Raw genomic sequence first — 26268 nt, 5'->3', positions numbered from 1 at the left:
GAGAGGCTTCATATCTTTTTGAGGGCGGTAACTCTGACAAACACCCATATTGTGACAGTTATTTATGACATCCGCCAAAGAGGTCGGGTGGTTGTCACGAAACTCGGCGGAGGGACAGAGGGAGGAGACATTTTGGGCCAGCTCTGTAAAGCACTGTGAGATAATAACTTTTTAAATTTTTTTTTAACCCTGGCAGGTTTTAGACGCTCAACAGAGAGGGCTTTCATATTTGTTACCTTCGCCAAAGAAGCTCATTGCTTCGGTGGTGTTTGTCTGATTATCAGCAGGATCACACAAAAACTGAGGCCAGTTTTCACCAAAACTTGGGTGAGGGGTGTAGCATGAGCTGAGGAAGAACTCATTACATTGGAACAGGAAGCGGGAAAGGACATGTTTTTAATACGCTGTACTCTTCCTAGACAATCCAGATCCGTCTCGTATTCTGTCAGCCATGGGATCAATTTGGGTGCAGCAGGGTTGTTCTGTGTGTGTCTGTGTACAGCACATGTTCTAAGGAGGGGCGTGGACTTCATGTCCGCGTTGACAGCTAATTTCAGATTTTTCAGTGCTTTATTGAAGTGAATCTAGATCATTCTTTCTAATCCCGTATTCCAAATCCGGAATGCTCGCCGATCCGCTGGAAAATGAATTGTCTGTTCATCGCCTCCCCCATTTTTTTTTGCTTCGTTTTCAAAGATTCACTTGTTTGTGACTGGAAACCCTCAGGCTCCCCGAAAAGAGTCCAGCTGGGATTAAAACTGCTAAATTGCGCCGTCTGTTCTCACTGCTGAGCCTAAAGGGATGTGAGTGGATTTACAGTAAATTGCATTGTAGTTTGCTGTAAATAGAAGTGAAGAGATGGAGCGGCAACACTCGGGGTTAAGTGCGATGAGGGTGATGTGGAGGTGATAAAGTGGGAACTTCTATTTTCAGTTTCCTAATCAGACACGAGTGACACTGCAGTGAGAATAACTATGAGCAGGGTAGTGCTTGACTGAGACAGCTGTCTAATACAGCTGTTCGAGCTCTCGTGAGCTGAGGTGGACGCAACTAAACCCAGCACTTGTCCTGGAAGGATGATGTCAGCGATGAGGTAGATGATTGTCACCTCACACGTGTCTAAGTCGCGGGGAGTCGGGCGTTTTGGCGAGCCAACGGGTTGTAAGGAAACGTTACGCAGTGAAAATAACGGGTGGGTCATTACGTTCATGTAGAATTAAAAATCAGGAGTGGTGGAGCCAATGGGACACCTGTAGCTGCTGCTGCCTCACCTGAGCCTAGCAGAGCACTCACCAAGTACCTTTGTTTCATTGTAGTTGTAACATGGAGTCAGTTAGTCTTTCAGTAACTTAAGGAAAATAATGGGGCTTGTTTTTTTGTTGTTGTTTTTTTTTAGACTTTATCATCTAAATTCAATAAATGGCAGAAAGCCGTTTTGCTCACTTGATTGATTGTTCATTTATTCCAAGCAAGTTAAAACGCCCTGTTTTGTGTTGTTGCTGCACCACTTGGAAACATTTTCCTCATACTTTTAGATTCTTTTTTTACTGTGAAAGTACAAACAGAGATAAAAACCTGATTCTAGGTGCATTTGGGGAAATGTAGGCAGCAGATCTTGACAAAGAAGAACACCGCATGCATGCGATCACAACTCTGGTTCTGCTGCGTTGATTTGGATTGCTTTGTTTTGAGCTGTCATCAAATCCCAAACACCCACAGGAAAAATTTTTTAAAAAGCCGCAGCAGCTACAAGAACCGACTTCACAATAAACACAAGACACAATGAATATTTCAGATAGTTTGATGAAGTCACAGGAGAGCAGATGTTAATTCTGCCTGCGAGGAGAAGTGTTGGCTAGCAACAAAACAGCCATCAGCACTGGCAGTGCCATGGCTTGCTGATATCACCGAGGCATATAAAAACAAGACATCATATGATAAACATGTTAGCGCAGGCTCACATAGTGGAGCGGCGGCGAGCTCCTGCATCTCGGGGAATCAAACCTGAGCAAAGAATATCTGCTCTGGCTTCAAGCGCGCGCCGAGGCCATCTGATAGAAGGCCAGCGCTTCAGTGACGCCTTCAGTGTTACAGTTGTTCCTCAGGGGAAGCGTGATGCAGTTTTAGTTTTCCAAGCAGTACCAGCGTTTAAAAAAAGACCCTGTGGAGAAGCTCCAGCGAGGATATACAGACTCCCGTCTTGCCTTGCAACATGGGGTTGCCGGTTCAGTTCTCCCTCCTCGGTGGGACATGGTGTCCTGGTCACTGTGCTAGCACCTCCTCTGGTCAGTCTTGGTTGCCAGGTGCCATGTGACCCTTGCTGTCAGGAAAAAAAGATGAGGCCAACAACTCTACTTGTGACAGGGGAAGCACGTGGTGGTGTAGGATGGTGGCCAGCGCAGCAGAGGGGACGGAGCAACAGCCAGGACAGCTTGGAAGAAGATACATCTAAAAAAAAAATAAAAAAATGCTGAGTTGAGTGTTGCATTTGATTTTAGCAGCTCAGCGCACGTAAAACGGTTCACTCGTCTCCTGTTTCACGTCTGTCATCAGTCCATCGCGTCCTCTGCTGTTCTGAATGTTGTGATGAACCACAGGCTTCATCAGTAGCACGTTTGATCAGACTAAGCACATAAAACGTATCTTTTTACCTTTCAGAGACAAACCTTCAGTATGTATCTTTGGATCATCACCAGTGCTGCTGATTACTCAGCTCCCAGACTTCTATGAAAACTGATCCAGCAGAAGAGAAAGAGAGCAGACACCACAAAGAGCTGTCACGCTGCCAGAAGCCTTTTTTATTCCCGTATTTATCCCCTAGCCTTCTAACCCCCCCTCTGCCTTTGATGAAAAGACATGCCAGCAATATTTCAGGGGCTTAGCGCAGACAGACAGCAAAGGTTTCATGTTTTCTGTAGCTGCGGGAAGTCACAGGTGTAAATGCACCGCCGTCACAGACACCAGGCTGCAGGGTCACGCCCAACTCCCACAGAAACAATGGCCCTTCGATTTACTGCAGAAGGACAGTGTTTGAATTTTAATGCCTTTTAATTCTCAACGGCGGTACTTCATAGTGATATATTGTTAGGGATTTGTCAGGAGGTAATTTGAAGTTCAAGTGTGGGTAAAGTTGAATGACCCTCAGCGATTAATTTACGATTCTCCACAAATGAGCATCTGCTGAGCTCCTCGCAGGTTCCGTCATGGTGTGTTCTCATCTGCAGGGGTGTTAAAGGACTACCTACGCGAGCTGCCCTACCCTCTGATCACCAAGCAGCTGTACGAGGCCGTGCTGGAGTCTATGGCCACCAGGCCCCTTCGCATGGGAGCCTCGGGCAGCGAGAACGACCAGGCTGACTCGGAACACACTGTCGGCCTGCTGGAGAACCTGCCGGAGGTGGAGAGGGTGAGGAAGACACGCTCAGGGATCACGGCGGTCGCAGACGCAGCTTTGAAAGGGAGGCTTGTGGAATAGATAATGATGGTGATGATGACTCCGACCGCAGGCTTTCACTTAGTGATCGTTGTGGTGGTTTGCAGTGCACAAGCCTGCACCAGTAGAATCACCTCATTCTTTACTGCCCTCACTGCGGCATTTGCTGCTTCAATGATCGATGGCACAAAAGGAAAACTATCGTCTGCCTGCATATTGATTATATAGATTTACTTACTCAGCATAAAAACTAGCGCTGCAGACGTTACTGCTTGCAATTAATCTTGAAACCGCAATGCGTTTGTTTGACTTTAACACAAATTAATCACATCACTAAGTTTGACCACTACTTCCTCCTTCACGCATGGATGTTCCCCGCACACCGGCGCGTCCCTGCGTAGTCTGCAGTGTACGACGGGTCACCACAAGAGAGCCAGAATTCCTCGAGCCTCTCACGGGGGAGCGGAGGAGTCACTCGTACACCGTGGAGTTAAACTCTCCAAGGAAAATGAATATTTACAAAGCATCAATTCACGGAGAGATTTTTTTTTTAAAAGAAAGGTTTCCAATAATAAAAAAAAAATCCTTTTTATTAGTTCTGCAAAAGTTTCTTATCCAGTACCACCCCCCCCTCCCCGCTAAACACCACTAAATACTTGTGACTTATCCCAGGATATTACTGTGATTAATTCAGCTGAATGTTTTAATCCAGAAGTTTTCAGAGTCTGAGATGCAATTAAAGCCCCCCCCAAATTTAAGGACATGTCTTTGCTGCAATATTGTCTTGTTTCCCAGTGCTAATGATAATATTACTGCTACAGGTGGTGTTACGAGTGCTTCTGCTACAATAGTGGCTCGTGCAGTTGACCATAGAGCAACTCAAATAGCTAACAGTGGGCTGCTACAACTAATAATTATAATAATAACATGTCTTAATTCTGCTCTGTGTGTGTGTGTGTGTGTGCGTGTGTGTGTGTGTGTGTGTGTGTGTGTGTGTGTGTCAGATGACACTACGGAAGCTTCTTGACCACCTAAAGCTGGTGGCGTCTCACCAGGAAGTGAACAAGATGACCTGTCAGAACCTGGCGGTGTGTTTCGGCCCGGTGTTGCTGAGTCAGCGCCAGGAGGCGTCCTGCCACACCAACCGCGTCTTCATCGACTCAGAGGAGCTCGCCAGCGCGCTGCACTTCAAAAAGCACATCGAGGTCCTGCACTACCTGCTGCAGCTCTGGCCAGGTAACTGACTGCTCCATGGATTTCTGCAAATAACCAGATACATTTTTAGATTCTGATTTGGTGGCTTAACACTCAGATTATAGATGGCGGTACATCGGCGTCCACCAGCCCTCAGCCTGAGGTCGTGTACAAATCACTGCCAGCTCTGTGGCTCGGCTCTACAAAGCACAGGGCTGCTTTGATCGTTGAGGTTATTCACCACTAGCACACCAACATTTGATAGGCATCAGCCACCATCTGTTGGCTCCTTGGAGATGAAACTGTCCACAGAGTGCTTCATCATGGCAGACTGAGCCAATCAGAGCCTCTGAGCCCTAATGTCAACCAAACTTTTGAGGCGTGGTCCGCTGTCTAAAGATAAATCCCCAGCCAAGGACAGCACCGGTCATCGGTCTTCCTGCCCAGCTGTTGTCTGCCAGCTGCAGCTCAGTGTGACATACGGAGGAACCTGAAGCTGATTAATGAAAGACCTGAGACTCAGGAAGAGGAGCTGTGAAATCGGAGTTAGTCACAGAAGCTTATTTGATACATTTATACCCTCACCTCTAATGAATTCATGAGCCCCTCGGTGGCCGTTGACTTCAGGTCACAGATAGGAGGAGGAGAAAAGGACCTCAGCCAGGAAGGTTACACAGAGTGAAGAACCTCCAAGTCTGGTTCCCTCATCTCACAATCAGCAGGAATTTGAAAATTAGAACTGAACTGTTTTAACAAACTCGGCCACTATTTTTTAAAGATCTTTGCCAACTTCATGTTGGACAAACTCATGGTAAATTCAGGCGGCTGGAATTTGGAAAGTTCCGACTTCCAAATTAAAAGCCCAAACATACCGACAACAAACAGGCAACATGGCCGCCTCCATGCAGTCTGCTCGGTACGTGCTATCAGACATTTTAGCCAAACTGTTACAAAGGTTAGAAAGGCAATGTGATATCTACACAAAAAACTAGCAGCCGGATGAAGACAAATGGAGGACTGCTTCCTCTCATTTACTTTTCGCTCTCTCAAAATCGTCCCTCTTTCCCTGTGAGATCATCCGAGTTCTTGGAAGTTCTCAGCGAGTTCTTGTAGCTTATTTGGAAGCTTCCCACTGTCCAGTCGTCTCTGAAGGATCCATGTCATCCAAGTTCTAACCGACAACTCGACCCGAATGTGCAGATTAGAGTACAGTTTCAAGAATTTACTGCTCATTTGCCCAGTTTTGGTTTAAAAAGCAGCTAACCTGGTGACCAAAGAGAGACGGTAGGACGGTTTAGGGATCAGTTCACACACCGGCCGTAATAGATCCCAAAGAGATTGACCAGATCTTTGTTCTAGAAGTTGGACACCAGTAATAAGGCTTCACGAGTAAGAATTTGTAGTCTTTTTGTAGTCTTTTTTTTTAGAGAGAAGTTGGTTGGTCTGACTCAGTCCAGGTCGGAGCGTCTGTTTACACCTTAGGTGACATCTCCACTCCGTCTTCCTCCGCGACGCATTGCTCAGGACGCGTGGACTATAATTAAAAACATTCCAGGCTTAAACCTTAACCTCCTCAGGCTTCACCCTAACATTTCACGATCATTATGGGTTATTTTCAGCCGCCTCTTCACGCCTCTCACTCACACACACAACTGTCTGCGGCGTTGTCACTCGGCATGCGTGTCTTTTGAGTGATTGCTAGGACATCTGACGACTTTGTGCAAAAAAAATTGACACTCCAAGCGGGACGCGCGAGAGGCAGAGGAATGTGTGTGGAATTGTTGCACATATTCTCAATGTAAACTTTGGTGTTTGCCAGCTGGATGTGTGAGTAAATGTGAGCAGATGGTTCGACAGAGAGAATGTCAGGAAGAAGACGGGAGTGTGAGACTTTCTGTGGAGTGTGCGGGCTCTTGTTATTGTGCTGGTGTAAAGGAAGGACATGTTTAAATCCGCCAGCAGTACTGTGTTCAAAGTACATTTCACCCTGTAATCCTACGTGCAACACTTTTGTCTTTTATCTGTCTACTTTAATCAAGTCATGTCACTTAATCACATCGTGTGTGTGTGTGTGTGTGTGTGTGTGTGTGTCATAAATAGCTTATTTCCCGCAATAATCCAAAATCCAATGCTAAGATATCATTGGCTTTTTGGTGGGTTGAATCTGCGGCGACACAAACTTCCTGCTCAGTCTGAGACGTCGTCTCTTCACTGCTCCTGCTTGAGCCTGCGAGTTATGAGTAACAAACAACGCTAATGACTGAAATGGAGTTGTAGCGGCTAAAACGGCACAAAGAGGAAATAGCAGATCTTTTCAACTTCACCTCAAAGTGGCTTTTAGTCCTAACATGTGTTGTTTTTTTGTTGTTGTTTTTTTGTCCCTCTTCGATCCAGTAAGGGAGGGCTAGCGGTCTCAGCAAATGTATGTACACAAAGCAAAAGGCAGAGACAGGTAACTGGACTGTGCTGGCTGTGTTGGAGTGCTCACCCTTTTCATAGCACAGTCAGATGAACTTGTCAACAGGTTTCCAGTGCAGCTCATAACAACCAGTATGGAAAGATGGTATCCAAGTCACTGAGTGCTGTGGTGTGGCTTCAGCATGTGTGTATCTGACTCTGAGCATGGCGTGTTCCTCTACCCGTCACACGTATCAGGGCTCCGACCTCTTGAACTTCTCTGGGGCCCCGATGAAGGTTTAGTGGAGTCCAAAGCATGTTTGTGATATTTCCGTCTGCTACTCCAAGTGGAGTTTCTGATAAGAATCAGTTCAACCAGTTTCACACACTCGTGAATGGTGTTCAGCTCTAATTGTACGTCACCATGTTTTTGAGATATCTGAGATCTTTGTCTCCTCAAGAAAAAACGATGGCGATGTCCTTCAGCAGTGAGAAAATACTTCACGTCTTTTCAAGTGTAGCGCTGTAAGTCATCGTCAGTACTTCAGTACAGGTGGAGAAACAGTCTGGTGTGGAGCCACTAGTAGAGTTTTACTGGAACGACTCAGCTGGTGGACGCCTGCGACTGTCGACACTTCCTGCGTTGAAGCGTGGGATTGTGCAGCAAAGCCTTCTGGGGGAACAGTTGTAAAGATCCACCATTAATCTTTTTAGAACATCTGCCGTAGAACAGGGATGTTCTTGCTCATTTTCCCACCAGATATGGAAACTTGGCCTGCCCTGGTTTCCATGGGAGGCAATGGGCTTAGCACTGACCACGACGACTAGGTACTAGGCAGAGAAGTACTTTATAAAGAAAGTCTGTGTACCATCGCAGAGACAGATATCTCAAAACTTTGGTAAACAGGAAGTAAATATTTCGGTGCGAGCCTCTAGGACCCTTTGGCGTCTGGTAACTCTGCCTGTCTGTGTCTCGTTTCTTGTCTCCAGTTGTGGACCCACATGGTCAGTCCTCCTCTCAGACGCCTGCAGCCTCGTTGCTTTCTGCATCCTCTGACTTGCTGTCAGCCCCCCCTCTACGGCGGAGAAAAGAGCGCCCCCAGGTGCTGAACCTCACTGAGGCAGAGATGGCGGGTGTGTTACGGCCCAAACCAGGACGCCTAGACAGCCCAAGCAACCGCTACGCGGGCGACTGGAGCGGTTGTGGCGAGAGCTACTTCCCGTCTGAGATGTTGCTGCCTCCCAGCAAAGAGGAGGCGGACTATGATGACGTTCCGTCAGAGGATGTGGAGACAGTTGAGGAGAGGCCGGAGAAGCCTGAGGAAGCAGAGGAAGATCAAGAACAGAAGGACCCTCAGGAGCAGGGAGAGGAGGCCATGAAGGAAGAGGAAGAGCAGGAAGAGAAGGAGAAACAAGACGAGAGTGACAGTTCAGGCAACGGGCAGCTGATGGAGGAGGCGGAGGAGGAGGAGAGGGTGTGTGATCACATCTTACCGCCACGGCTGCCCAAAGAGCACACCTACCAGGCGTACATGAAGATCCAGGACATCAGCCCCGTGCTGAGCAACCGGGTCAACCTGAGAGACCTGCAGGAGAGCATCGACACGCTGATAGGAAACCTGGAGAGAGAGCTCAACAAGAACAAGCTCAACGTGGGATACTGACTCCTGGGACTCCACAGACCGGTCAAGGTGCTTCAGGATAAAGCCACAGCGTTTCCATGGAGACCCTTTGATTGTGATGGCACGCCGTGCTGCTGCAGAAACCTAAAGGACGAGATGAAAGTTAACGGGGGCACTTCTGGTGTTTGTACCTTACCCACAGACATTCCTTCATGTTCTTATTTTCCTTTGAGTTCATTGACTGTCTCACTTTATGTTGCCGTTTTTTTGTTTGTTTGTTTTGTTTTGTTTTGTTTTTTTCCGGTCCGGTTTTGTTTTTCCATGTTGTTATTGTTGCTTCTCTTCTTATTAGAAGAACCCATTGACCCCTCAGGGGTTTAAAAGGTGCCTTAATTGTGTGAAGGTGGTACGTCAAGAGGAACATCCACCCTGAAACATTCTGCATCCCCTCCTATGATCTCAGCTCGCCCGGTAAACCAACCTCGGATGCTTTATAAACCGATGTAACATTCATATAAGCTACTGAATATTTTATGTGGAGGTATGAAATTACCTGGTACTCATTTGGTACAAAAGTTAGCTGGATTATACTGATCATGAGGTCGGATATCCAGTAAATGTAAAAGTCTCATTGTGAAACGTCCCGCTTCTGTCAGAGATTCCTCATAAATCATCTCTTGGCTGGCCTCTGAAGCAGCGACTGGACATGGAGTTCTTCCACATCTTCCAGTGGTCACGGGGGGACCTGGGACGCATTAGACCTCGCAATTGAATGAATAAAATGTGCAAAGAAAACAAAAACTTCACCGCATGTTTTGAAGACGAGAGAGGGTCTACATCATTTCAGGAGCGGAAGAAATTCGAACCCCGCTATTACCGACACTACGCACTGTTGCCCTCTCAAGCTGAGCGGGGAAAAAGTCAGGGATTTTCCCTTGAAGTTGAGTTTCCAGCATCCAATTCATAAATTTTGAGCTCAGTATTTATTAAATTGGATCGTTCGGTGATGTAAAATTGCACTTTTCCTACATTTACTGAAGACGCAAGAGATAAATTAAGAGCAGGAGCCAAGTAATAAACCAATTTTATCCTTATTTTATCGTGGCTACTACATTTCCCACAATGCACCCCCGCCCCAAAGCAGTTTTACAGTCTGTGCGAGACCCCTTTTAGATCTGTAACCCCCTTTCAAGCTAACCAAGATCACAGGAGGAACGTGTAAATTCTGTTTTACGGCGGATTTTCTCTCTTAAGGCAGCGGAGAGCTTTTCTATTGAGATATGAAACAGTAAATGTTGTACAACATTAATGCACTTACGAGGCGGGCAGTAGGGTAGATCGTCATTATAGTTCATGCAGTAAAAACTACTTTGGCTGTGAACTGAATTTAAGGGAGAAATGGCTGCCACTGGAACCTCCTCTTAAGGGTTAATATGAGAGAATACATGATCATTTCGGTTTAGATACCTGACTACAAGTGTAGCCAACGCCCCGGAGAAGTGCACAGATGTATTTGATGCAATGCGGGCAACTGAGGACAGAGAATAAGTGTTTCATGTGGCATAACATTTGGTTTAGGCAAGGGATTGTTTGACATTTTAGGATCCTCGTGTTTCAGCTGCAGCTACGAGAGGCTTAGCTTAGCTTAGCTTTAAAAGGTACGCTTTGTAGCAGGTGTGGACAAGCTGGTGCGTCATATTTCTTTGTCCAAACTGGGGAGGTATATTCCCAGAAAGTTGCCGCTCCCTCGCACGGCTAGCTAATTAGGGCCTGAGCCCGGAGGTACTCTGGGGCGAAGACCCTATTAAATTTGCTGGTTTGAGCTAGGTTTGCAGCAATAGCTTAGAAAATTTATAAAAATATAAGTAGTTTGCCTAATTAAAAGAAAAAAAAAATAAGTTTCTGTTTTCTAAATTTACTCCCTAACTGATTTAGCATTCATCATATTTTCGTTTGTTGTTGTTGTGGTTGATGCTAAGCTAAGCTAACCGCCCCTGGTTCCAGCTAGCGTTGGACAAATAGTCGGAATTAGCTTTTCTCTTAAAATGTCAAACGATTTCTTAAAAACCACCAACAGTTCAACTGCTTCTGCTTCTCCCAGTTTTTTTTTCAAAAGAGTGAAAAAAAGAAAAAAAATGATGCAGCCAAATGTGAAGCACAATTTTCAGAGCGACAGTGTGAACTCTTAGCGCAGCGCTGTGGTTAGTATGACTTAGTTAGCTGCCTCAATCGACAACGGACGTTTTCAGCAATCCAGGGATTCAGAATGATCAGTATTTAACCTATATGAATATGTATATAATTATATAAATGTATTCGGAGTATATTATTTTTACAGCTTATATTACAGTGACGTATTTAAATACTTCGGATGTAGTGTTTGTGTAGAAATAGTCGCTTTTCCTCTCTTCAAGCTACCTGTACACATCTTAATGTGCTGGACTAATGGTACAACGTTAGCTGTAAAATATATGATAAAATTGTGCTCTCGCAGAAAAAGTGATATTGTTATTTTTGTTATATTGTGTATATATTTGACCTTGTTATTGTCTCTGGTGGACTAAGCTGTGTTCGTGTTATTTGGTGTTTTGCGTGCGTGTGTTTTTTTTAAGGTTCTGAACGTTGCATGGTCAAAAGCTTTACTGATATAAACAAGGCTGTTTCTTTTTTGCCTTCGTATTCAGTATTTATGTGTAAAGAGACTATTTTGTAATGTATACTCATTTATTTGTCATCGTATGTTCCTACAATAGACAGACGACTGCATTGTTTCAATTTCTTTTCTCTCCGGAGGAATTAAAGGTGCATCCTTCAATCTCGACTGTATATTACATTCACCGTGAGCCTGAAGTCATTTATTTCATCTGTCTCCCCTCCAGCTATGGACACGAAAACAGAAATGACCACTGGAGATGAAATCCTCCATCATTTGACTGAAATCAACATGTCTCCAATAACTCAAATCAGGAACAAAACTGAACATTTTATATATATATCCTCCTTTAAATTGTTTAGTCTCGCTGAGCTGATTTATAGCTTCACACTTAAAAGTGAATTTGGACTTGTTTTTTTTCTCTTTTTACCAGCTTGGATTCTTAACTGCGTGACGCTAAACTTCAACAGTGCTAAAAGCCATCACACACAGGAGTAAATCATTCAATTCGTGACGGTGTCATCCTCTTTTAGGGTGTCAGTGAGCCAGCGTGCACAAAATACCAGGACCCTGGCTCATCTGACTGGAACAGGGCCTTAATTAGGGTAATTAATTACACCTGCGCTCATCTTGAAACGGCGGGTCATGCAGCAGCTGTCCGTCACAGTCCTGCTGGATCAGTGGCAGGTGTGTCAGAGATGCGGCGTTGGCGCTGAGCCACAAGTAGAGGAGCAGCCTGCATCCATTACCGCGTCCACGTGTTCCCCCGCGGTCGATACTGCTGTCTCGCCCTCTTTGTCCTCTGGAGAGAAAATACCACACAGAAAGCAAAACAAAACAGAAAATTGCTTTGTATTGATCCTGAGAAATGTATGATCATAATAAAGTATATTATTTTACATTCACTTTCTTGGGCATTTGCGATCTTTCTTGTTTCAAGACGGAATCGAACACAGTGGGGTTTCATCTTTTCAGACATTCCTTTTGGTTTAAGTAGTTATTCAATTTTCCAGAACAAATCACAACTTTTAGTTCCATTATCATGTGACTCTGAAAGAATTTTATTTGAATGACCCTGAATCAAACATTTATCACAACCCAGTCGAATAAACGTTTCATTTAAGGTCAGTTGAGTTCACGGCAGTCACATGTCGAGGCTGCCAAAACAAAGACGACGTTCCTGTGCAGAGTTGGCGCCAATATGGAACGTGTTCTCTGTTTCAGTACCAGACCCTCATCAGGTGGACGGTTTTTCGTAACGAGGAGCCATCGAAGGCAACCGATCACGTACTTATTTAACCTTCTGGACCTACGTGGTGACGTTCAGGGACACGATGCCCCTGTACAGCAGCACGTGTCCTCTGGTGGAACATACAGGATGCAGGAAGTGATATTTGCACCACAGTGCACGCATTCGTGGCTTCCTTCACGCAAAATCCAAATATTATCAGGCTTCTTTCCTCACTCTACTTACAGCTACACACTCCAACGTGTGTGTGTGTGTGTGTGAGTGCCCGTTCATTGCTGCTTGTTTTACATCGGGTTTGGCTTGTCTTGGTCCGCCACCTTCAGGTGCATCTAATTATGTTATTTGACGCCATAAACTCTCAACTAAGTCCAAGTTCGTCAAATATCACTGTTTACAAAACTTCAGATTCAAGCAAACACTGAAAAACAGTCCGTCCCAAGTCGTTCTAACGCGAGGAAAGTGGGACAGAGAGGAAAATCCTCCCCTGAAGGCTGCGTCTCAACCGCATCTGTAATCAAATCACACATCTTTATTCTGTTCTCCTCAATGTTCTTAATCAAGATCCTCTCTGTCTCTGAGCCTCTTTTGAAAACCTCTGATTTGGGTTAATAGATATTTATGATGGTCGACGTGAGCTCATCTCTACTCCACCAAAGCACAAAGTCATCTTTGTCTTAAAAACTGGAGGGAAAAGACACATCTGAGTGTATTTTGGTGGCTTCATCTCTTTGCTGCAGGAACACTGTAACCCTGCCTCGTGTGAGTGGAGATAAACAAGTCAGGGAATTGCCCTCGTTGGCTTGTGGGAATCTCCCAAACTGGCTTTCGGCTTCAGGGACATTCCCAGGACGCGGCTGCTTTAAGCCGTCCCGTAAGATCCACTCCCGTTAGGCTTCGCTTTCACTCATCCGTTTGGAGACATTCAACCAAATCATGGAGGAAAACATGCTCAAAAGACTGCGTTCCCCCTCCTCGACGGGGCTCCAGCTGAAGTGATACACATCTCTGGCATTTAGCAGAGGTCCGAGCAGCCAGAGGCCTTTCAGCGCTCTCGTGGGTTTCGGCTTCGTTTGATGTCACAGGTTCACATCGTCTTTTTATGGACAGCTATGAAAAAGCTTTGGGGTACAAAGTGTACCTGCCTGCAGCTGCTTTATATTCCCACTCAGTCAAGAGAAAAGAAGACGAGAGAAAGAAAGAAAAAAAAAAAAAAGGGTTCACACAGGAATTTATGTGATAGAGCCAAGAATGTCTCTGACAGTTGGAAAATGTTTATCATTTTAGATGTTATGTTAAATATTAATGTCTGACTTCTTGAATTCCACCTGGAGGAGGTTTTATATTTACATGAAAGGTGCTATTTCAAAAAGGCGCTGCTCTCCCAATAAAAGCCGGAGTGAAATCCCATCTGAAGACGGAGGCAGACATAATAAGTCTCCTCCTGCTTGGAGAGTCGGGGTCACCACTCGATATCGCAGCATCTGTCAAGAGCGAACTGAACTGAACTTTTGTTCATTTCTTATTTGGGAGAGTGTGGAGATACGGGAACAGCGGAGGTAAACATCCTTGACAACCACCTGCGTGTGAAACCAGACCTCCATCTTCCTCACTCCTGTGGTCCCTTAATCTCTGCTGCACATCAACCAGACCAGCTCACAAAACGCGCTCTCTGACGGAGCTTTATTATCGTTTAATGTCTGCTGTCGTCAGCCACACGCTAAAGGCTACATAGACAGAGGAACCGGGAGCGTGGAGTTCCTGCGAGCTGAGCTGCGCGATGAGCTGTTAGGGTTAAAACGGTGACCAGAACGAAAACTTGCATCGATGAATTAATCACAACAGAAAATAAACCAAACAATCATCCTGAAAAAACAACAACAACATTGTCCTGTTTCATATAAAATAAAATGGTGACAACATGTAAAACAAGAGAACATCAGAGTCTTAAGAAACGTATTAGTGTGTATGTGATACGTACAGTATCTCTGAAACAACCAACGTGTGTGTGTGTGTGTGAATAAAAGCATATTAAGGCTAAAATGTCGACTGGTTGGGACAATGTGTGACTTAGAGAACAGATGTAGTGAAAATACCACTGACATATTGACAGTATAAAACAATGGCCTCTGAAAACTGGAAACCTGTATTCCTTCAGTGGCCAGCAGGTGGCGACTCACACAGTCAGATTTGATCAAATCTACAAATCTTAATTTATCAACTCAGTATATATTTTCCCAACAAGTTTGTGTACTACCGCTTCTTTTCTTTTTTTTTTAACTTAACATTTCTTAACACAACACTTAATCAATTTGATCAGTTATGACGTCATCCTGCAATATTTGTAGGAGAGAAATCAAGACAGGAAAGTCAGTTTATGCTTCGGTCCAGCTTTTCTAAGGGCGTGTTTCCACTGGCTCACTTCGGCTCGGGTCGGGTCGGTGCAGCTCGGTACAGGTGCGTTTCCACTAGCACTGGGTACCACATCAGCCCGGGTGGACTCACCGGCCGAGAGTTCCCCAGCAACCATGGAGGACATGGACGCAGCGTGATGCCTGGTTTTTGCTTGAACTGAAAGTGAGGGAGGACAGACAGGCAAGGCTTCAAGCGGCGAAACAGAACACCCAAGAAAAGTATAAAAGACTTCCATCACCAGTATTCCACCGAGGCGGAATACAAAGTAGACGACGCAAGCGGGTAAGTTACCCAATCAGCGCCTCGCTATGTGTTTACATCACATTTTAGTCCCCGCTCGGCTCGCTTGGAACCCCATGGGAGCGGGGACCAAAATGGTAACGGTTACTACCGTGATGGGGCCAGTGGAAACAAGGCCAAGCCGACTCCGCCCGATGTGAGTGGAAACGCGCCCTTCGTGTGTAAATGATACCCCACTAATAGTCAAACAGATATAAAGCAGTGTCTTTGGGTGTGGCGACCTTGTCATGAGCAAGTCTCTACCACAGCAGGCTGAGTCGAGATGGAGGAACGACCCTCAAGCATAAAACAAACAAACAAAAAAAACATCCAGCATCGACTGACAGGCCAGACTGAAAGGCTCTCACCCAGGAGGGGACGAAACTCGGGGCAACGTCCCTGCGGTGACCTTCACCTCCTTTTATACAGTTTATGGTTGTGATTGAAATTTAACTTTTCTTGTAATTCTCCACCTTCTGAAGATGAGTTTAAACGTCGTCTTCCTCTGAGGGAATTCTATTCCACAAAAAGTGCAAATACATCCATATATAACTGAGAATTTCTTGCTTTAGAGCAGCAATATACTCGTTTTTAGAAATATATTTCTATTCTTCCCCTGATATCTCAGAATCCATAGATCAGAATACTATGTATATATGTTATTATTATTATTATTAAGGAAGCACAATATGCTCTGACATGACATTTGCAATGTAGTGCCTCAATCTGTGTATCTTTCTGCACATCTAATGAGGTACAAAGTGCAAAGTCACATTCATCACGCGGAGGCAGTTCTCCATTGTGGGTTCAGTAACGTTGCCGTGCGTGTCGTGTAAACACCCGAGGGCTCAGTCTGAGGAACTGCTGCTGGGAACCTCAGCGGCCTCGCAGACATTCCATGCATGCAGCGTCCTTCAGTAGCCGGGCTATTAAACACATTTTCCTAAGTTCCAAGCCTTTCTGATGTGTTTTTTGGAGGGTCTTTTGTTCCCCACCATCCAGCCCCTGTACTTGGCAGTTCATCTGAGGGCCCCCGTGCAGATCTCTTGACACACTGCTGACAGATCCGCCTGTTCTGGACCGCCGTGATGATGAGAGAGTGGACCGGAGGAGAGTGGAACAAGGAGGGGAGAAGATGAGGACAGAACGAGAGGTGAAAGTGAAGAAAAGAGAACAGAGAAGCAGAGCGCCTCACATAACGCAGCCCCTCTCCTCCGTCCTCCCACCTCTACCTCCATTGCTCTGTCACTCAGGACTAGACTATTTCATTTTAATAAGGCTAATCCCTCACAGAGGTAAGCTGCTCATCACCTTGCTCCCTCCCGCTCCTGCAGAAGAGAGCAATCTCCTTTCAGGGTGAGGACAGGATGAGGGCTTTCTCCGCTTGGTAGAATAGAAAAATGTGAAAGGTGAGACTGAAAAGAGGCCTTGATGGAGGCAGCATCAGAAGATTCGGGCCTCCGTGGTATGACAAGTTTACAGGTGGCACCTTTAATGGTGATTCATCCTCCAAACAGCTTTTAACATCAGGCTGATAGAAGGCGCCATGTTGACTTTGTTCTCCACGGAGAAAGTGGACACGGTGGATATTTATTGTCTACCATCACCTGTCAGCAGTAAAACTTCATCTACCTGCTGCTTGTGGAGCAGACCTGATAAGATGGACTCTGTAGTTCTTTAGTCCTCTTGAGCTCAAGATGTTTTTCCCTCCTATGTAAGGCTTATGACAAACTCTCAAGAGCATCACTTGGCGTAATCACGTTCATCCAGCCGTTACTCAGACGACAACGTTCCAGTTTGGTGCTGCCATCACTGAGCGCTGAACCAGAGGTTCAGGTTCATCTTCATGAGCTCAAGAAAAATATTAAACTGCACTTTTTTGGTGATGTATCGCTTTAAAAGAATGGTTAAATACTTTGATCCAGGCAGCACGGTGGTGCAGTGGTCAGCACTGTCGCCTCACAGCAAGAAGGTTCCGGGTTCCAGCCCCGGCTCCAGCACGAGGTCTTTCTGTGTGGAGTCTGCATGTTCTCCCTGTTCCTGTGTGGGTTCTCTCTGGTACTCCAGCTTCCTCCCACAGTCCAAAGACATCAAGAGGGGACGAGGCTGATTGATACTCTAAATTGACCGTAGGTGTGACTGTGAGTGTGAATGGTTGTCTGTCTCTATGTGTTGGTCCTGCCATGGACTGGTGACCTGTCCAGGGTGAACCCTGCCTCTCACCCAAAGGCTGCTGGGAGAGACTCCACCCACCCCTGACCCTTAACAGGATAAGAGATAGAAAATGGATGGATGGGCTTTGATCCAGAGATCAAGAAGGAGATATAAGTCTTGTGTCCAGGATAAGATGTGAAAAGTCCACCTGCAAGCATCGCTGAAGTTCTCTTATCAATACGCGAAAGCTAGTTTATTCAGTCTGTAAGTGTTTTTCCAGTCTTGGTGCTCAGCTTTGTTAATGGCTGCTAGCTTCATATCAATCTCCTCATCTATTATTTCTAAAACTTCCACTGAAGAAAAAAAGATTCTGACACTGATATCAGAGTTAAACTTCGACTGTTTGTTTTGGTTTCCACAGTCTCCTTCAACTGGTCCTCGTTCTTGACCTCACGGACGTTTTCATGGACACGGAAAAAGGCCTTGATGGTTCTCCAGGTTCCTCTGATAGTTTGGATGACCCAGTCTGATGGGACGACATTCTGGGTTCCATCAAACTTTTCCCAATATGAATCATCACCCAGCTGCAGTTGCTGATGGACTGAAGCGGCAACTTGCGTCGTTGCCATGGAAACGGTTCAGTCTGAATTTAAAGAACCTGCAAGTACGCGTGAAGCAGAGCTAAAGAGTGTAAACTGTGGTGGTAACACACACAGATGGAGTGTGTCGCTGTAGACTGTGTGGTGAAATGACAAGAATCTGAACTGTTGAGAGCTTTAAAATTAGAGAATGAAAAGGAGTCAAGAGGAAACATTCCAAACTAATGCCCTGGTCACCTGATCTCTTATGAGGTCAAAGGTCAACTAATGAAACCTTCCACCGGCCTCGTTTTAAAGAGACACGGCTTCACGGTTTACGATGATGAAACACAGTGTGGCGGTTTGAACAGAGATTATTTTGGCTACCCTGCAGCTGTTTGAGGGTGAGATGTAGAGAAAAGGATTTCCTGAAGTGCAAACTCTCATCTTCCTCTTCTATCATCTGTTTTCCTTCGATGGAAATCTAGTTGCACTTAAATACATCAGAAAGCACTTTTCCTTTTTCTGTTTTTTTCCTCCCATGTACATCAGTGTGACTTTTACCTCTGCCTCAGGCCAACTCTGCTGACTCGGTGTGAAATGTGCAGGGTGCCCCAGTGTTTGGAGATTTAGGTCTCCCTGTGCAGCGGGCCCTCGCTCCACCTTACACCCTCCTGAGCAGGAGCAGCTAAGAGGCCAGCCAGAACAATGCAGAGGCAATGGCTTCATTCGCCAGGCCAGATTTACAGCCCCTCCTGCCCAGCACCTGCTCATATTGTTTAGCCGGATTTAAAATTTTTCAAGAATTGAGAATAAAAATCAGACTGCAGGTTGTCCATCCTGTATAGACACCCCCACTTTGTAAAAACACTCTTTTAATGTTTGGGAAATCTGGACTTGGATGAAGAAATCAACAGAAGGAAATCTGACATCATGAATACCCTTCATGCCAGTGGGGGTCCCTGGATTTATGGCCGTGCTGCGGCTGTTGTGCTGTCCATTGTCCGAGACATTAAAGAAGTGTGAGTGTTGAGCCGTGGAGCTTAATCTGCCCACATCTGTGCGTGTGTGTGTGTGTGTGTGTGTGTGTGTGTGTGTGTGTGTGTAAGTCCAAATGCCAAGTGTGTACGCATGCTTCCTTAAATTGCAAAACATTCTTTACATCAACCATTAGAATAATAACTAACCAGCCAGGGTGAAGACATTCCCTGTGTGTGTGTGTGTGTGTGTGTGTGTGTGTGTGTGTGTGTGTGTGTGTGTGTGTGTGTGTTGGTTTGCAGAAGGCACATTCCTGAGCTGGCCTGGGAGAAAGTGAGAGGCTCCGAAGAGGAGAGAGGGCCTGAAAAACAGAATTCCCAGAGAGGTTTGAGGAGGGGACAACTGAAGAGCAGAGGCCCCTTTTGTCACCGGGGCCTTATTGGTGCCTCAGGGGCCATATGGACGCCTTCCCCTGTGCACCCTCACATCAGCCCATTCTTCGCTCCCCTCCACCCCCCCCGCTCCGTGACAGCACCGTCTACGTGAATGAGTCATGGCCCAAGTGAAGACGAGCTGTCGCACTTCTCTTTCACTGTTCTTCCATTTCATGCATCTTCTTTTTCTTTTCTCTTTCCTCTCCTTCTCTCCTCCCTCTCTCATCCGACATTCAGTCATTTGCTATGCTGTCGTGAATCTCTTCTCTCAATCCTCTCTTTGCTCTTTTGAGTGCGAAAACTTGGCAATAGACAGTTGCCCCCAATATTCAATTCAATGCCCCCTCCCTCTGTCCCCTCCCGGCGCTTTTCTGGCCGGATACCGGCTGTCAGTGGGGACTATGGGTCTGCTCTTGACCTGAGGTGGACCTGACACTCATTTTGTCCTCTTGAAGAAGTGAATCTAATGGAGGCCTGAGATGTACACTTCAAGGGAAACAGACAAGGCAAAAATGAATCAACTTTATGAAATTCTTTCCCTTGTGGTGAAAAAAGTCTTGGAGAGAGTAATGAGGAAACTAGCGTTGGTGTAAACGGGACCTTACTTCCTTTGGGACTGTTTTCAAGGTCTCAAACCTTTGACGCTGCGCGTTCAGGTGCGAGGTACTAGCCAGTGCAATATTCAAATACAAAAAGAAATCAAATGGAAAAATACTATTTGTGATTTTTTTTCTTCTGATTTTGTGACGGATAAGATTTGTGATATTAGGGGGAATATTCATTGATGCATAATTATATGATACTTATCAAAGATGCTAACTTGCGTCAGTAGGGTGTGGAGGGAGGACCATCCAGTCTGCAGCACCTCAAGATTAAATATGATAATCGTCCATGTGTACACACCTTTAATGCTCCTCTATATTCACTGGGTTGCTGTCTATGTTGCACTAAAGTTTAGGGTCCTCAGTAATCCCTTCTTATTAAAAACATTACTATGTTTATCAGCAGCATTCGAAATGAAAGATGAAGAACTGATTTATTAAGATCTATCAGCAGCAACAAATAAATATCATGCAGCTCAGAAGCCCTGAAATTATATCCTCCCAAGGTCAGATCTTTGAGGTATTCCAAACCGTGTCCCGAGGGAGTGCTGGTGAGGAGGGGGCGAGGGGATAGCATTACCCAGTAACTAGATCCACTCAGGAGCCTCAAGCCCCAAAGACTGTCGCAATATTGATGTCAAATCAGTTTGCTGGTAATATTTACAAGACAAGTTGGTGTACATTGACACAAGTAAGTACAGTATGGTTACAGTATAAGGCTTAGTTAATATTTAGTTACATACAGGCGTTCAATCAGCATAATTAACCCATTTTTGACCCTAGCCCCAACTCAGCCTCCCACCAGATGTCAACCATCTTTGCTTTAACCCGTTTGTGGTTTAAACATAATTATTTCATAGAAGTATGTTGATAAATAGATTAATAATGCATCATGAAAACAGAAGCAGAGGCATTTCAATCGGACGGATTTTTCAAAAACAATTTACAACGATCAAATGTATAAGAAATAATCTAAAAACGTCACCTTTTTGGGTGTTTTATCACTAACTTACAGATGTATGTGCTATCAGCTACCGTGCGTCTCTGCTGCAGCTGGTAGCAGGCTGGGGTCCTTCAGGAAACTCCTCTCCAGCATCAGGTACTCACTGTACTCCTTCATACTCTCGTCCTCCAGCATTTTTACAGGTTTGTCAGGCTCCTTGGGACAAAACCAAAGAAGAATTTCAATACGATAACACAAAAGATCATTTGGAAATGCGTACTTGTTCAAGATCTGATGTTTTCCGCTCTGTGAAGCAGAAGTGGTGAGATCACGATTAGATACAAGCTTGGAAATGTGAAGTCTTTCACCACTCCTTCATAACTGGACCTCTTATTAAGGATCCACTCTGAATCTAAGAAGTCACATTTCTAGCAAGTGCAACAGTTTGAAAATTAACTTAAATACAACAAGTATTAAACACCACAGCTCTCATAATCATATCAATCAAATGTAAAAGTATATTGATGTTTATTGACGACGAGGTGTCGCAATATAAAATTATGCAATCCCCACATGACTGCAATTAATAAATATGGTTGTAAACCAGCACAGCAGTATGAGCTCAAGGAAAAAGTAAAACTGCTTTGACATTCAACATGTGATCAACTGACTGGCCAAGATTCACATAAAACATTTTATCCTTGAGAGATTGAGGTAAGCAGACAGTCTGCCAGGCACTGGCTGTCAATAACTGCTCTCTCTCTCTGGTGTCCAGGATCAAGTAACTGAGGGAATTAATTAAATATGACGCTAAGGAGGGGTGACAGCGAAGGGGGTGTTTCAGCTTCTAGAGTCAACTCTGAACTCAGGAATACACTTCAATGGTAACTAAAGGTCATTTAGTGAATCTCACTGTACATTCAGTCAGTAAGATCAGAGTTCAGCGGAGGACACAAGGTTGCGTTCAGTGGTTGGAAGCCAACTGTAAAGCTCTTTTCCAGTTTGGCTTCTCCAGTATGCACCGTGATTCAAACCAGCAACCTTCTATAAACAAACTTAAGTCGTCAGAGTCTACTGAGAGTCACCGGCTCACTGTTTTCTTCTTGGGCTCTTCAGCCTCCCTCTTCTGTTTTCCAAACACTCTGACTCGCTTCAAAAAATCCATCAGCCTCTTTTCCTGGAGCTCCAAGCACTTCCTCACACTGGAATTCTGCAAACAGACACAAGAACACTGGAGCTGTGATGCATACTTTTCAAGGAAAAATCAATCAAACACAGTAACACATAATCACCATTTCTCAGTGACCATGTGGCCAGAGAGTTTCTACTGGGAAAATGTGCACAAGCTGGAAATTAATGACATAAAGCAGGAAAGGACTGCAGACTACAAGTCTTAACTTTATCCATTATTTATTGATAAAAGTAATAAGGAAAAACATCGTGCGTTATAGTCACAGAAGTTGGTTGGACTGTCTCACCTCTTTCCTGGAGGGAACAGAGAATGTCCTCGGGATTTCAAAAACACGCACCATTCCAAGGTCATCTGCTACAGCCAGAAAGTGCTGCTTGGCTGTAGGCACAAAAAAGGTACAATAAATGAGCAGCAAGGTTGAAAAAAACAACAACACACATCTCCCTTATCACCAAGGCTGCCATGATATAAATAAAATCAGAGGGAGGAAGAAGCTGCTATATTTCTCAGCGCTAGCAGGGGACTGCTGCAGAGTTTTCAGGTGAACAGTAAATAAAAATGAAATATACTGCTGTAGTGTGAAGAGACAGTCGGAACTCACAGGACACCATCCAGGGTTTGATGCAGGTGATTTTGGCACTGGTGATGTGTGCATAGACCTGTGCTGGTTCATGAGTCTTCTCCAGCAGGTTCCACGCTTCAACGCTGCCGTCATCTTTCCCAATGAAGAACACGGCTGGTCGGGACAGAGACCAGCATGCAACAGTGCACAGCTGCTCGGAGCTCGGTGAAAGGATAATAGGGCCGTCCTAGAAGTCAGTTTCCAAGGAGATGAATAGAGGGATTTGATTAAATAATACATCTGAGGTGTTAATTATTCAATATTATGCACAGGGTTCATTATTTTTTCATCCTTAAAAACCTAATCAAGAACTTCAGCTGTTGCAGTCATTTTGGTAATACATCTAAATCTATGTAGAACATAGCAGGCAAGAGAGGAGAAGAGAGGAAACCAGCTTTTAAATCTGTCCCGCCCACTGAGAGACTACTGGTTGCAGTCACTGAATTTATTTATCTATTTTTTTTTGCAGGTTCTCACCATGACTCCTTCCTTCCAAATAGCAAAATTGCAGCTCCCAGATGGCGAAGTACCAGTCAGAATGATGTCTTTGAAGAAGGGCGATCGCTGGACAGTATTCACCAAACCATGATGGATGTTAAAACAATGGAGGGGTTTGGCACCTATGAAAGAGGAGAGATGGGCAGATGAGGCGCATGTGTACTAACAGTAGAATATTGCGTATTATGAACTGCTGTTAGATGTTAAAGTCACTATTTGATGTACTCGAACTTGCTAACTCATAACTAACACATTCTCACTGATTTAGAAACCTACCTCTCAAGATTCTATAATCTACATGAAAGTAATCCTGACAGAATTATCGTTAGGATTTGGTTTCAAGACACTGAGGACACATTCAGCTCTGCTTTAGGAAATTAATTGTCTGACATTTATGTAAAGTAATGTTCTTTTCAGCTGTTTCTGGTAATGGCGTTGTACTCACTATGTAGCCGTCCAGAGTCGTCTTTCTCCAGTTTCCAGTCTGTGTAAACAATCTCCCCATCCTGGCAGTAAAATATTCACATTATGAACATTCTGCGAGGAAAGATCAAATAAACCTCCATAATCTAGTTTTATTCATAGACATTCTGTTACATTGGGAAAGTATAATTTAGCACATCTGCCAGCACAGTTAATTTCCTGAAACAAAACACAATGATTACCTTCCAATTTTCATTTTTCCATTATGTTGATAATGTCGCATGAAAATAAAATAGGAGACAAATGGAGTTACATTCAAGGTTGCAGAAACAGTTGAGTGGTGTACTAAAGATAAATGTAGCACGGTGTTCTTGGAGGAGAGTGTTTACCTCTGTTCCAAAGTAAATCTTAGTACTGACGTCTTCCAGAGCTGTGAGTGTTTTAGCCGAGGGGGCTCTGAGCTGGCTGTAGTCTGGAGGTACCTCTGAACTGTCATCAGGAGCTTCTTCTGTCAGGACACACAGCAGGAGAGAGATTGTGATGAATTAGGTAGAGTTGTATCACTTTCATGGGTAAATTCACACAAACTGCAAATTCTTTACTTTGTGCAGTATAGTTAAGTGGTACTTAAGTGACTTTCAAACTGCTGTGTTTGTCTTGTTAGAAGATGAAGAAAAAAACATCACAAAAACAGAAGAAGAAGTAGTCACAAGTAGAAATAGAAGAAGTCACAACTTTGGTAGATTGCAAAGAAAGATAAACAGTAAAAATAGACAAATTCAGCAAGAGAAACAGAAATGTTAGTGCAGCTGGCTGTGTAATCTGACCATGAACAAAAAGATAGGGGAGAGGAGAGGAGAGGTACAGCTGAGGGGAGTAGCTTGGTATAACGGAATATGAGGGGAGTGGTAAAAAAAACCAGGAGAATAGAGGTGGGTGGGGGTCGGACTCGTGGAGAGAAGGAAGACGCTGATGGTCATGAGGTCGTTTTGATTGCAAAAGTGTAACTGTGTGTTTGGGACAGGACCGAACTATCAGCTCATACTCTCTTATCAGAGGGCCTGCCCCAATCAAGTGTCAGCTTGTTACTGTACGCTGCTGGAGGAGTTCTTGAAGGTCAGATTAGATTCCACTATCACGCATTTTCTGAAAGCACTTCTGCTGTTTCGGAAGATTGTAAAGTTTAGAGAACAGCAAAGATGGAGAACTTTGCCTGATATGGCGGTGCAGTATATTGCTACTAAACTGCTGCTTTATCCCCACTGGAATTTGTTTTGATAAAGACAAGGAAAAACACGAGGTCGATACTCAGATAAGGATGCCAAGATCAAAATTAAGATATCAAAATAAACACACAATAAGCATACAAGGAAAAATACTCAGATAATTCTACGTTTTTTTAATTTTCATTTTTCATCACATTAAGAATGACTTCGATGGTGATGAAAGCTGATTTGAAACAGTCTAAGGTATAGCCACTGCCAAATGAGGATAACTCTTCCTTCTCTACTGTAGATGCACGTGAGAGAAAATCAAAACCCAAATCCAAATAGAGAGAAGACTGAAAGACCGCATGGAACAGCCTCAGTCAGTATCAATCGCACAGCCATTCTTTAAATCTAATAACAGACTGTCTGAGAGCGATCAAAACAACCTAGTGGATTTATTGCCTCAGTTAATGAGTGTATTAATTTTATAACCACAAACCATCAAAGTTGTGTTTATAGAGGCAGACCTTCAGTCAGACAAAGACAGGTCTCTTCGTGACCAGCCAGGACACACATGATCATCCCTTGTCCCTCCATCAGCCTCAGCAGCATATTGCAAAGAGCTGACAGTTAGCCAGGCAAATGCTCTGCAACTATGAGAGCCTTGTTTTGGAAGTATCACTTAATAAAGAGCTATGAAACCAGAGGAGAGCAGGAGGAGACGGGCCGAAAGAAAGAAAGAAAGAAAGAAAGTGAGCCCTGCCTCACTGATCACTGTGCTCACCCATCTGAAGAAGAATTCAAGAATCTAAGACGGAAAAAAACTCATAGTTGTAAACCAGCGACCTACCAACAACCCTTCATCTGTTTGTCTTTTTTTTTTTTTTTATAAACTATATGGATGTCCTCTTACCTGTACTCACTTGAAAATTATTTTGAAAAAAATCTCCACATCTAAGTTGTAAATCTAGTCAAAAAAATGAATATTGTCATGCTATGAATCTGTTACGAGGGCATGTAAATAGCAAGGAATTGAAAACTAAAACCCAATGATTGTTACATAGGTGTCACACATCAGTTTGTTGTGTCTTTGGTTTTTAATATCTCTATACTTTACATTCTAAAATTGCAAATGTTGAGCTTTCTTTTGTAACAGTTGTGTATGATGGCGTAATGTTGGTGAAGGTGGGGTGGGGGGCAACAGCCAGAAACAAATAAACTGCAGCAGTCAGGTAAAATCTCTCACCTGTGCGTGTATTTCCATTACAGGTGTAGTTTTCTAGGCTGAACTTCAAAGGGGCATATTCACCGCCGCCATTGATCTTTGGCAGGGAAACCTGAGCATGACGTAAACCAGCCTGTTAGACATCTGCAGAGCTGTCAGAAGCCCATCAGGC

General features: G+C 44.4%; 2 protein-coding genes and 1 long non-coding RNA gene across 11 annotated transcripts in view; 1 reads left to right on the top strand and 2 right to left on the bottom strand.

The window, feature by feature from the left end:
* Positions 1–12198, top strand: part of syde2 (synapse defective 1, Rho GTPase, homolog 2 (C. elegans)) — a 45396-nt gene extending 33198 nt beyond the window's left edge. For both annotated transcript variants that reach the window (XM_086223892.1, XM_086223890.1), the window contains exons 6-8: positions 3225–3406; positions 4438–4669; positions 8015–12198. In XM_086223892.1, coding sequence (XP_086080018.1) covers positions 3225–3406; positions 4438–4669; positions 8015–8688 — 1088 coding nt within the window. In that variant the 3' untranslated portion in view covers positions 8689–12198. The remainder of the gene's footprint in view (positions 1–3224; positions 3407–4437; positions 4670–8014) is intronic.
* On the bottom strand, positions 1468–8733 carry LOC147249530 (uncharacterized). Of its 2 annotated transcripts, none has more exons than XR_015119183.1 (3): positions 7116–8733; positions 4486–4692; positions 1468–2448 (listed from the first exon to the last, which is right to left on the bottom strand). It is a non-coding gene; the product is annotated as an uncharacterized LOC147249530 (long non-coding RNA). The 2 variants fall into 2 exon arrangements; XR_015119184.1 differs by having other exon boundaries at positions 8548–8733.
* The window catches only part of dnai3 (dynein axonemal intermediate chain 3), a 27756-nt gene continuing 13386 nt past the window's right edge, over positions 11899–26268 (bottom strand). Inside the window, exons 16-24 of one of the 7 annotated variants that reach the window (XR_015119182.1) lie at positions 26118–26208; positions 24053–24171; positions 23686–23746; positions 23220–23362; positions 22722–22929; positions 22407–22498; positions 22014–22138; positions 20999–21144; positions 11899–12101 (exon numbers count right to left, since the gene is read on the bottom strand). Coding sequence is in view for 5 of the 7 variants with exons in the window: in XM_086223893.1 (XP_086080019.1) it covers positions 14902–15116; positions 21021–21144; positions 22022–22138; positions 22407–22498; positions 22722–22929; positions 23220–23362; positions 23686–23746; positions 24053–24171; positions 26118–26208 (1170 nt within the window). In the remaining 2 variants the exon portion in view is untranslated. Of the gene's footprint in view, positions 12102–12199; positions 15117–19695; positions 19870–20043; positions 21145–22013; positions 22139–22406; positions 22499–22721; positions 22930–23219; positions 23363–23685; positions 23747–24052; positions 24172–26117; positions 26209–26268 lie in introns of those variants that run through there. The other 6 variants (XM_086223895.1, XM_086223893.1, XR_015119181.1 and 3 more) reach the window with 6 other exon arrangements.

The sequence above is a fragment of the Aulostomus chinensis genome, chromosome 14 (assembly GCF_037954235.1).
Source record: "Aulostomus chinensis isolate RoL2024-O1b breed Wild chromosome 14, RoL_Achi_v1.0, whole genome shotgun sequence".
NCBI lineage: Eukaryota > Metazoa > Chordata > Actinopteri > Syngnathiformes > Aulostomidae > Aulostomus > Aulostomus chinensis.
The sequence above is the reverse complement of the archived record's forward strand: the minus strand, read 5'-3'. Positions and strand labels throughout refer to the sequence as shown.